The 12,475-nt window shown below is 37.6% G+C and overlaps 1 protein-coding gene across 5 annotated transcripts in view; it reads left to right on the top strand.

Annotated features, from left to right (window-relative positions):
- LOC148852445 (RNA helicase family protein) overlaps positions 1-12,475 on the top strand; it is a 162,873-nt gene that overhangs the window by 30,803 nt on the left and 119,595 nt on the right. For all 5 annotated transcript variants that reach the window (XR_016099758.1, XR_016099759.1, XR_016099757.1 and 2 more), the window contains 6 exons: positions 509-588; positions 5,737-5,859; positions 6,042-6,128; positions 7,031-7,131; positions 8,125-8,182; positions 12,120-12,185. Coding sequence is in view for 2 of the 5 variants with exons in the window: in XM_088947301.1 (XP_088803427.1) it covers positions 509-588; positions 5,737-5,859; positions 6,042-6,128; positions 7,031-7,131; positions 8,125-8,182; positions 12,120-12,185 (515 nt within the window). In the remaining 3 variants the exon portion in view is untranslated. The remainder of the gene's footprint in view (positions 1-508; positions 589-5,736; positions 5,860-6,041; positions 6,129-7,030; positions 7,132-8,124; positions 8,183-12,119; positions 12,186-12,475) is intronic.

Here is a 12,475-nt window from a genome sequence, read left to right as displayed (position 1 = left end):
AATAAGTTAATCTTTGACAAATTACAGAGAGGCCCTTGAGTGAGCAGGAAAATACAAAAAAACAGAATATTACAGAGTATGGGCCCAGAATAAGGCCCAGGCCCACAACAGAGAGAGAAACATAACATAACATGAAATGACAGTCTATGGGCCATTCGGCCCATCTTCTCTACACTTTCTTTTGGTGGGAGCCTGTTCTCTCTCTCTCTCTATTTTGCTTTACTCAACATTTTCTCTTTATTACCTTTTGTGTTTCTTATGCAACCTGCTACTAATATAGAGAGATACTCTTAAGGATCTTTTATCAGCATTTCAACCTTTGTCCCTTTTGTCCTTTTGTCCATCTAACCATTAGAGTCCTCTATTTGCATAAGAGCTCTAATGTTTTTTTTTCCTGGATTTTATTTTCTTATATTTTATTTTTAATGTGCTTATTGCTTTCTTGTTTGTGGATTTTCCTGCTGTCATGTTATTATCTATTTTCCTGAATTTCTAATGTTTCTTACAGGAAAAAATAATCGTAAGGAAGTAGAAAGTGCCTATTTGAGGCAGGAACTAGAGAACAAAGGAAAAGTGCAGAAGTACAGGGTTGGTATATGCTTTTCAAAATTTTTTCTTGTAACTTCTTTCTTTGGACGAACATTGAAATGTGGTTTTGTTTTTATTGGTTAAACAAATTAGGTTTACCATAAGCTGAACTGCCTTCTCAATGTCAATCTTGCAAATTAGCCCCTCTCTACCACTTTTTAACCTTGCACCTACACACCGGCTTGTAATCATCACCCCATATAGAATTTGACTTGGACCCACTATCTCATGTAATACTGATCTCAACCTTCTTGAAAGCATTTTTGCGATAATTTTGTATGGGCTGGAAATCAAACTTACTAGTATGAAATCATTAACTTTACAAGCTCCACCCACTTTAAGAGAGATGAAAGTTGCATTTGCACTTTTCTCCAACATTTTTTTCTTGCCAAAACTCTCTGACCATTGCCATCACATCAGACTTAATCATGTTCCAACGAACCCATTTGGCTCAGGTACCTTATCACCCTTAATTACTTCATTGACCCCCAATTTCATCCTTGTCAAACTCTCTCTCTAACCTATCTCTCATTAAATCTTCAATTTTGTCAAATTCCAAATCATGCAGAAAACACTTCCTACTTGGTTCCATCATGCACAACTGGATTAGCCAATATATTAACAGCAGCCTTATTATTATAGTACAGTGACATCGGGCCATCAATAGTGGACCTCATCTCTCCAAGAAGATTCTTAATCCACAAAATCTCTGCTACACCATAGGCCATAGTTTGACACTCTACTTTTGCACAATCTCCCACAAGAGTGCAATAGCCAATGGTGAACCTCCTATTATCCACAGATTTTGCTCAATTTGCATCAGTATACACTTCAAATTTGATGTGACCATTCTTGTTAAACAAAATGCCTCTGCTAGGGTGCTTTTTTAAGTATGTAAGTACCCTTCTGTAATAACAAGATGGGTTGCTTTGGGAGAGTGCATATGCTGACTAAGAACTCCAACAGCATAAGCAATGCCTGGCCTCATCATGGAAAAATACAATAATATCTGGTACTGTTTTACATCTGGAATAGTCTTTTTTTATCAATAACAGAATGAATTTCATTAAAATAAAAGAAGCATTACAAAGATGAGAGGGGAGATTAACTCTCTTAGCTCCCCCCCAAAAAGGAAGAAAAAAAATAGAAAATAGCCCAGAAATATTGCTTTTTCCCACCCCTTGCTTAGCCTAAGCATCTGCCAGACATTTAGCATCTCTTTTAATCCAATGCTGCTGAATTTCCACTCCTTGAGTAAGAAACCCGAACTTCCTTTTTTCATTAATGTAGTCCCACCATCCCATCTCCTCTTCCTTTTGAAGCCAGCCAATAACAAGCTTTGAATCTCCTTCAGTTATTAGCTTAGAAATATTTAACTCCTTAGCTTTCTTAATTCCTTCCATCACAGCAAGGGTTTCAGCTCTCAAAGAGTCACCATCTCCAATAGGGCTGGACAAAAGAGCTCTAATTATGCCATCCTTATCTCTGAAAGCACCTCCAATTGCTGATGGTCCAGGATTACCTTCACTACTACCATCAAAATTCAGCTTGATAAAACCATTGGTTGGAGGGGTCCAGGACGGTCTTATAACAGCTTTCAAGGGAGCAGAGACAGCCGCTTCTCTCTGCTTTTTCATCAGATCAGCAGTAGATACTCCTTGAAAGATTTTCAAAGTTTTCATCCAATGGATCAGCCTGGTTGTAATCACTTCATCAGGGTATCCCTAGCTCTTTCCTTATCAAGAAAAAATCATTGATTTCTTTCTTCCCATTTGTCCAGCACACTACAGCTCTCATTCTCCTCCATAAAATTCTGCCCCTTCTCATTTGCCAACATTAGTCTTACAGAGAAGACACTAGTGAGGAGATAAGCACCAGTTAGGTCTTTTCTTCGGAGCAAATCACATGTATTAACCCTACCAAGAAACACTTCTCAACTAAAGTCACCAATCCTAGGCAGTATAGGCATCCTGACTGTCACTAGTCGGGGTTAGGGGTACAAAGAAGTACAGGTGAAGGTACCTGATGGGGAGAGAGTCCAGATTTGGCAGTTACTACTTGAGGGGTCCAAATACACTCTCTCAAGACTTTGGATCAAGGTAAGGGCACTGTTACCTCACTATCCCTTAGACCTCTCCTTATGCCCAAATCCCAAACATATCTACAAGGAGTTACAAATGAGGGAAATTGCTCTTTAGTCTCTCTTTCACTTTCTCCAGTTCCGTGGTTCTGTTTAATGGGGGTGTTAGCAAGTTTGACCCACAATATACACCTCTATTGATGCTGGTCAGAAAATTCTCACCATCGGGAAGTTGTTCACAACACATTGTTCTCCACCAAAAACGCCATGAGTACACAAATAGAAAAGCTCAAATTGTAACTATATCATGAGAAATTATTTGTGTATGAAATATATACTATACTATAATACAACATAGACATATGTTTTGAATATAAAACATGTGTAAAATATATACTATACATTATATAATATAAAATATTATATATAATATATTAGATGTGTCATATTATAATATAAAACAACACAAATACATATAATATTGTGGGTCAGGCTGGGTTTAAAGACTTGGGCCTAGGCTTGGCCTACAAATTTCTGGGCCTAGACACAAAACCTAAAATTTGTGGGCTGGCCCAGGCCAGGCTTGGAGGCAAGTGGATGGTTGAAGGGCTTTATGGATGGAATAGCATTCTCCATAAAAAAAAGGATGGAAAAGTTCAATGGGAGTAGCTGATAATAAATTTGAAGCAGAAATAAGGAGGAATGTGAAGGGTTGGTTTGTGGCGATTGTGGAAACGTTTGGTGATAACAGAAGACAGCTGCTGTGTGTAACCGGAAGGAAGAAAGAGAACAGGGTGGTTCCTGTTTGCAGTTTTGTTACAGGAGTTCCTGTTCATACTGGAAGAAAGACAAAATCCAAAACTCTGCAATGTTCTAGTGGTCTCCGATGAGCATAGCTTCAGGAAACAGCTAAAGGAGGAAAAATAAAAAATGGAATCCCAAAAGCTATCTTTTGTAACACAATCAGAAATCAGAGAATGTTATTGGAAATGCAGAAAGGAGCTTGGGAGAAAAATGTGATTTTATCACCAGACAAAAGAGTTACTGATTGGTGAAGGATTTTGGAGGCGATTGTGGAGAAATTTAGATTAAAGGACCATGTGAGTATCAAGGCCTTCGATGATTCGAAGGCCGTGTTATTTGGGTTTGACGAAGATGTTGAGATTCCCACTACTGAAATGGTGGACTCTTCAGATGGCTTGGTAAATGCGGAGGTCTGGCATATATCCTATAATCAGATACCCACCTCTGTAGAAAATCTTGAGATTAAGCTCGTGGGTCTCCCCTTTAATCTTTGGAAAGCGGAAACCATTGAAAGATTGATACAGATTCTGGGCAGAGAGTTGATTACTTATAATTTTCAAGATCTGCACGCTGTGAGACTCAGAATTGCAGGATTGAAGCCTGAAGACGTTCCTAGATGCATCAGTCTGCTGGTAGATGGTCACTGGTCGAAGGTCTGGGTTTTGCTGGAAGCAGAAACGTCTTTATGGACAAAATGTTCTAAGGTAGAAGACGATAACTAGCTAGACGATTCTCATAAGTGTCCAGTTTAAGAGGTAATTCACAGAAAACATACCAACATCAACATGAAACAATAATGTACTTTATTCATTTACAAATAAATGTTCATGTACATCAGTCCAATTGGAGCTTAGATCATATACTGTCTAACATGATGCACATGAGAGAGATTGTGAGAATAAGGGGAAAGGGGAAGTAGGTGATGGAGAGGGCGTGGGGAGTCTGGAGGGGAGCTGCAATGAGGATGGTTTTAAATCCGAGGAGGTAATGGTAGGAAGATTGGATGTTGATCTGGGTCGTAGGAGCAAGCTTGATGAATAGGAAAAGAACCAGATTACTGAGGTGATCAACAAGAAACCTCGTAGTTCGATAAATCATAATGCAGTGCATTTGACGAGATATTCTCCAGGCTAAAACTTGGTCTAGCAGGGGCAGGACCCACGAAAAACTACAAATGGGTTTATAAGAGGAAAAATTAAGAGGCAGTAGGTCATTTGGCACTGATAACAGGGAGACAACGATGCAATGCCAGCCTGTGTCCTCTCATTTAGGAAAGGGGCAACAAAAGGACAAAGTGTGTGTTGATGACTCTGATTTTGGTAAGAGTGAGACAATGCAAAACAACGGTGGTGTTGACAACAAGACAAGGCATGGGACTCTTCATAACCTGGTGAGTAGAGAGGTCACAGTTGGAAAGAGCCTGGGTTTATTTTTTTGGGGTGGTGAGGAGTTTACTAGAAGGGTCTTTGAGGTGTTTGAAAGAAGGAAAAGGGGAGAGAAGACGAACAAAAAACCTAATCGGGATGGCAACAAGCGTTGGGACGAAGATGTTTCAAGCCAGGAGGATGAGATTGTGGTGAAAGATTGAGGCTTTGGTCGTGGAGCAAGGAGGGTTTAAGGTTCTGTTTAGGGGTGGGTTTGGATGCTTTTGCTCTTATGGGGATCTCTCGATTTGTTTTCTTGGCTTGTGCTTGAGATTGTTTTGAGAAAAGCTTTAGGTTTTTGCCATTTGGCTTTATGGGCTTTAGCATGGGACCTTTGAGATCATTGTTGGGCTCTTTGGGTTTGTTTCCTCTTCGGGTGATGTCTTATCACCTTCCTATTGTATTCTATTTTCTTTTCTAATGAATTTTTATCTTATTCTTCAGAAAAAAAAGTCACCCCAATAATTTCTAGGACCTATCAATTCCATTACAAGGGGTGAAAGGTGGACCTTAGAGAACATAGAACAAGAGATTGGTATCCAGAATTGGTCTTGAGGTGAAAGTTAGACTTTAGATGAGACCAAGCAATAATTATATTTTGTATGAATTATCGCTTCTTTGGTTTTCCACCCCTCTGAGCAAACACACACACATACACACACAAAGAAACTAAGACATTACTTTAATTCCATGAAATGCAGATCTTCCAGTAATTTTATAATGATGGTGTGTTCTCTTGGCAGTTGTCTTGTCTTGATCTTGCATTTAACTTGTGTTTTAAGACGTGACTTTTCTTTTGAGTCTTGTTTTGCTTTGACATATTGATGTTTTGCTTTTCAGGAAATGTTAGGGTTTAGAGCTTCTCTTCCTATTGCTGAATTGAAGGGTAACATATTGCAATTGCTGGAGGAAAATGATGTTCTTGTTGTTTGTGGGGAAACTGGTTGTGGAAAGACAACTCAGGTCAATAATTGTTTCTCATGCTATTGTTACGATTTGAGCCTTTCAATTACTCATGGTGTTTGTATTCCCTTAAAGTTTTGAAACTGCTAATTACAAGATTGATTCTTCCTAGTTATAGGTGATGCCGGTTCTTTTAATCCCTCTATTTAGAGCAATTGTATTCTGAAGTAATGATTCTGTAGGTTCCACAATTTATATTGGATGACATGATTGAAGCAGGACTTGGTGGATATTGTAACATTATTTGCACTCAACCGAGGAGAATAGCGGTATGAGATACAAATTAATCTTTGAAAGTTGAATATTCTTGTCTTAGTTCAAGCTTCACTTTCTGTATCACCTAGTTTGTTATTGGTATGTTTTGTGACATTAAAAATCCATGGCATGTTATTTAGTTTTTTTTATAAAAAATCTTTATCTTTAGATGTTCAACAATTTAGCAAGAAAATGACGTTTGACATTTACTGTGACTGATCTTTAGAGGGAAACAGTATTTTGTTCACTGTAAATCTCAAATTCGTATCAAATCTTCTTTTCAGTTTTCACCATCGAATTGGTCATCATTGTGCTTGGCAATGATGCAACTAGTTATGTTATAACAGAGGCACACCATGTAAATTGCTGGTTGAAAACTCTATTGATAGTGCTCATCTATCTTAAGCCTTGTTGTTCCAGTAAACATATCGAGATTATAGAGCATTATGTTTTGTTGATTGTTGATAAGAAATCACCAAAGACAAAAAATAAAAACCTTTCCTAGCCGTTGCCCGCTAACCCACAATCATTATCCCAATTTACAGCATCTCTTTTTGGAAATAAATAACATTGAAATTTGAAAATTACAATATCTTCCCTTATGAGATTGATAATAATGACACTTAACTCTACCAAACTACACCCCATTATGCACTTTATACTTAATGATTACAAATAAGGAAGAAAGTTGCCTTCTGAAACTTCCTGAGTGCAAACTTGAAACCCACTTGAGTTTGCACACTTGAGTGCGTATCATGACTTGTTGGGGTATAGTAATAACATTATCTTGGTTAATCATGTGGTGTTTTTTTATTAAATTTAATTTGTTATTAGTACATGAGTTCTTGATATACAATGGGAGCTTTTCCTTCTGCATCTGAGCTAAAGGTTGATTTCCTGCTGAGTTTTTGTGTAGGCGATATCTGTTGCGGAAAGAGTAGCTGATGAGCGATGTGAACCATCACCAGGTTCAAATGGTAGCTTGGTTGGTTTTCAAGTTCGCCTTGACACTGCTAGGTGACTGTTTCTTTGTTTTGTTTTTGAACTGATCTTAAATAATATAACTGATTATAGCTATTTAAATGTGTCATTTCTTGCCCAAGCATGGCATGCCCAGTATTCAACTTCCTTTAAACTACCAGACTTTTAAACCTCCCCACCAAACATCCCTTGAGAAACTCCTTCCTTGCCTCCATCCCTCTCTCTTCCGTTTCAAGGAACCACTTATCCCCCTCCTTTTGGACTAATGTTTCTCCAAACCCTGGCCATGCTCCTGCAGTGACCGCATTGCTGAACTGAAGTTCTATCACACCCCTGATTCAGTCCCTGGCTTGTTATACTAAGATTTTTTTGATAAATAATTAAAACCTTTTATTAATTTAGAAATATTAGCATTGCTGAACTGAAGTTCTCTCCACTAAAGAAGAAAACGAAAATAATAAGTTACAGTTGTGCCCAATACGAAAGTTCCCTAGCTGCCCCTTGCTTGGCTAGACAGTCCACCGTAGCATTAGCTAATTTCCCCACCCATTGTATTCTTAGACTTGTTATACCAAGATTCTGCCCCCCAATGATTACCACCCCTGTGTGCTCCCCTAACTCCTCTACCCATCGAGAGATTTGGTCCTGTTCTCAACATCAGCTCCCCTCTTCTCAACATCAACTTCCGTTGTCCCATCCGTTCCCCTCAACTGCTATTCTGGTCTGCTCTCATTGGCATCGCTCAGTCCATGTGCCTCTTATGTGAATATTAACTTTTTCCTCATTTTCTATCCAAATATTGACTTTTTTCTCCCCTCTTATTAATCTTTTAATTGGCTCATGGTATTGCACAAGAGATTGTAAGTGGATGCTTTTTTCTTATTGGCCGTGTGTTTATTGTCTACATTCTACAATGTGGTAAATATTATGATACATCAAGATGCATGCTATTATTTACTTTGTGCTTTAATAATTAAACATTTGTATGTCTAAAAATTTCATATTTTTCCTGTGATACTCTGTTATTAGGAATGAAAGAACCAAGCTTCTTTTTTGCACAACAGGCATTCTGCTTAGGAAACTGGCGGTAAGCTTGCCATATATTGAACGGTTTTCATATAGTTATAATATATTACTTTCATATGCTTCTTTAATTCTCCATTACAAGTAGTCACACTTTTCAGTTATTATTTCCCCTTCAATGTAGTAACCTTTTACTGTTTTTGTGCTGGTGATTTTACTTTGAATAACTAATTTTTTTGGTAGATCTTTTAATAACTAATTTGAATATGGTTTATTATTGGATACTAGAATTGGTTTTGGTTCTGTTTAATTTATGTGCTCTCTGTTTGTTATTATATCATTGGATTGAGAAGTATAAACAAACTGCATGCATTCATTCTCCATTGCATTGTCATGTATCTTTTTTAAAAAAAACTTGTAAGCATATTCTAAGAGAAAGTTGGTTGGAAAGGTTTCATTTATGCTGTCTGTAGATATTCAGTTAGAAGGTTGATGTTGCTTGGGTCCTGGTATGGAGCACAACCTTAAGGATGTATCTCATTGTTTGAAAGTGGTTGTTGAATGGGAGGTCTATTTAGCATGATCAGTCATTGAGGGGAGGAGCTGGATATGATGGGTGAAACATGTAGCCGAGGCGTCGTTCATTTTCTGGGAAGTGGGGGTGGGTCCCATGGAAAAGAAATAATTCCGTGTTCGTATTTCATTATTAGTGGGTCCCATGGAAAAGAACGATTCCCTAGTGGCTCATTTACCTAGGCAAGTAATATCCTCCTAAGATTTAGGTAAATCACTTACCCTTCTGTCAGAAGATTGTTTATACGTGATGGGACAATATTGTCCCTTCAATAATGTCACTTTTTTGGATAAAACTGTCATTGCACAACTTTACCTGGGGAATAAAAGAACACTGGTAAGTGCACTTATCCAGGTAAGTGTTTCCCAGGAATCACTTGCCTGGATAAGTGCATTTGCCCAAGTAAATGACTTATCGAGATCCGAACGAGGCCCAATATGTTGGGTGGGTTTTGTTGGCCTGTTATCACTGGAGGAGCTTCTAAACAATGATACCTAGATACCTGTACTTGCCTTTGTACTGATGTCAGATGCGATACTTGTTGGATATAATACTGGATACTGCATGGATACTTCTGCACATACTCTATATTATTAACTCTTCTGAATATGTAAAATAGTATGCTTCAACGAATTTTACTATAAAAATTTTGCACATACTAGAATTAACTAAAGTTGGCAAGATATATGTCTTCAGAGATGACTTTTATCTTCAAAAGCTATATATATATATATATATATATATATATAAATGCATGATCATGGTTTAAAATGTCCCTAAATTTCCCAATATTTCCACAACATATTTCAATTTCCATGCTTAGCGACTAGTGGCATGAAATTTTACTGGAATCGACATGTACCGGCACTATGCAAAGTATAAGAGATAAAGAACAGTGATCATGTACACCAAAAATGCGTTTTAGTGGAAGTGATCACGTAGGAAGTATCTCTGCAATATGGAAGTTGCAGTGGAGGTGAGAAAGGCAAGGAAATTGGAGGATAGAATGAACATCTTCCGAGCAAGCTTGATAGGTCGAATAGTCGGGAGAGATGTCGAAATAACGGAGTTTGAGAGTTGGGCGATGGTAGAATAGGGAAGAGATAAGGTCATGGGAGTGAGGAAGTTGCAGGAAGAGCTCTTGCTACTAATGTTTCATAGCAGAAAGTTCGCAGAACAGGTGCTGGAGGAAGAGAAAGAAAAAGAGAGAGCATTCGATTTTAGGCTAGATTGGTGGTCGCCGGCGGTCGGAGAACTGGTTGAAGACAGACGGAAATGTGCGGTGTGGATAGATGTTGTGGGAATCCCTATTCATGTGTGGTGTAACAGCACATTTGAGGAGATCGCTGCTGCCTGTGGTAGACTCGTAAGGCTGGACGATAGGATTAGAACTTGGGACAAAATGGATATGGTGAGAGTTTTGGTAGAAGTAGAAAATGTAGCAGCAGATGTCCCAAAGAGGATTGCCTTAATCTTTGCAGGGGAATGGTATGATCTAAGACTGATAGTGGAAGGAATGGACGGCACTTACCATAAGGTAGAAATGAAGAAGAAAGGGCAGAGGAAGGAGGAAGAAGAAAGGTCGGTTGGAACAGGGTATACAACAGAAAAAGAAGGCACTCTGGCAGTCCCCAGAGTCCAGAAGAAGCAGCTCCAAAAGCTGGGTGCAGAAACTGAGAGAGAGAGAGAGAGAGCTCAGACCAGAACCAGAAGAACCAAGAAGCAACAGAAGCCACGGAAGTAGTACAGAATGGAGAGGTGAACATTAACAAACTAGTGGAGAGGGAGGTAGAGATAGGAAAATCCCATGGTTTAGTTTCTTGGGGAAGGGAAGGCTTTGCGAAAATAGCTTTTGAAAAGTTTGGGAAAAAGAAAAGAGAAGAGAAGAGAAGGGAAGAAATTCTAGAAAAAAACAAGGGGTGGGACAATGAAGGGGAAGAAAAGGAGTGTCTGGATGACACTGAGGGTCTGGATGACACTGGGTGACTTTTGGGGGTCGGGGAAAGTGAGGGGGAGGGGGAGAAGATGAGGATACTTAGCTGGAAGTTGAGGGGTTTGAGGGAAGGGAGGAGGAGAGAGTTAGTGAGGAATTTGAATCTGATTTGATTGAGAATTTCTGGGGCACATTGGAGCTGAATCCATATAGATTTGATTTTTTTTCAGTTTGATCAGATCTGTATGTGGTTTGTCAACTTGACAACCATTTGTTGAGATGTACGGCTTTTTTATTTTAATAAAATTTTCACTGTTATCCTTAAAAAAAAAAGATTATAACGTAAGTTGGTGATAATATTGTAGATATGTGTAGTAGAAATATTATTGCCCGCCTAATTTAAATGATTACCATTTTGAGCCAGCTCAATATTCATTTCAAACTTGAAGTTAAATATTAGTTTGTTTGTGTAATAGATTATTTGGTTGATCTATTAACCATTTAAATTTTCTATGAATTTAAATTTTGATTTAACTCATTCTATAATGTAGTTTTGAATCATAAGGTTTTCAAGACAATTTTAGAATGTATTTTTTTTTTGTCTATAACCCTAGTTTCTTAGCATTGTTTAATAATTTGGAACAAGATGATAATTTAAAAGGTGTGCCTATGCTTCTCTTATCATTTCAAAACAATATTATTCTATATTTTTTAATATTTTACAGTGCTTCCACCATGTATATAATTCTTACAATATTTCCGCACGATATTTATGACATTTCCAACATGTTTCCTATATTTGGTTGACCGGCATTTCCACTGACACCAACACGTTAAACCTTGTGCACTATATAAGCATATTATATTGGATACCAGCATAAATGTCTAGAATTTTAGGAAATGGAGACTCGTATCCCTAGTCCTTACTTCATCTTAGCTTTCAAAAGATTACTATGGCTCAGGTTATACTTTGGGTTGAGTATCCTCTCATCTTAGCAGTTCATTAGCAGATGCTTTTAAGATATAGCGTAGGATTTCAATCTGCTTCTGATATTGATGTCAGGGATGAATCATAGTATAGTAGCAGAAGATGTCAATGCTTCAATTTTTTTCTCATTTATGTGGGATGCAAAATGCTAATACCAAGGTAGGTGGGTTAGTATGGGTTTAAACTTAGTTATGCATTTATTGTAATGTAACTATTGTTTTCATTTTTCCTTTTGCTTTGGGATGATATATGTAGTAGTGGTTCTGTTTTTTTCTGCTTATGTATTATCTTTTTGATCCCATTTCTGAGTTTTGTTAAAGTTCCTCATTTTCAATTAGAAATATTTTTTTTAGAAGTTGATTTTTCATTATATCTAAGATTTAATGAGTTATTCCTCTTAGCCCCTTCTTCCTCCCCCACCCCCCCAAAAAAAAAAGAAAGGTAATGTAGTTTATTTTATGTGTACATTATATTTGTCTCTTTCTTGAGAGGTTTCAATTTTGCAGGGTGACAAAAACTTGACTGGTGTCACACATGTTATAGTTGATGAAGTACATGAACGATCTCTCTTGGTGAGTTAGGTGATATTATGTTCTCTGTCACTTAATAATGCTTTGGAGGAAGTAATCTATTCTGTTCTTTATATGTATATTTCTTCTACATTATAAGGGGCCTCTGCTTAGTGCAGTGGAAAAATCTCAGGCTAATAAGTGTGAGAAAATGAGTTCATGTATGAGAGAGACAACTTTCTGAAAAAAATAGGAATATTTAGGTCTGTTTCTAGTACACCCCTCCCAAGACTGTGGATATCTATTGTGATTATAAACATTTTGTAGAAATTAACTTTTTTGATCCATTTAAA

The sequence above is a fragment of the Nelumbo lutea genome, chromosome 5 (genome assembly GCF_056320005.1).
Source record: "Nelumbo lutea isolate HS-2025 chromosome 5, American lotus-T2T, whole genome shotgun sequence".
Taxonomy (NCBI): domain Eukaryota; kingdom Viridiplantae; phylum Streptophyta; class Magnoliopsida; order Proteales; family Nelumbonaceae; genus Nelumbo; species Nelumbo lutea.
This window is presented reverse-complemented; position numbering and strand designations above follow the sequence as displayed.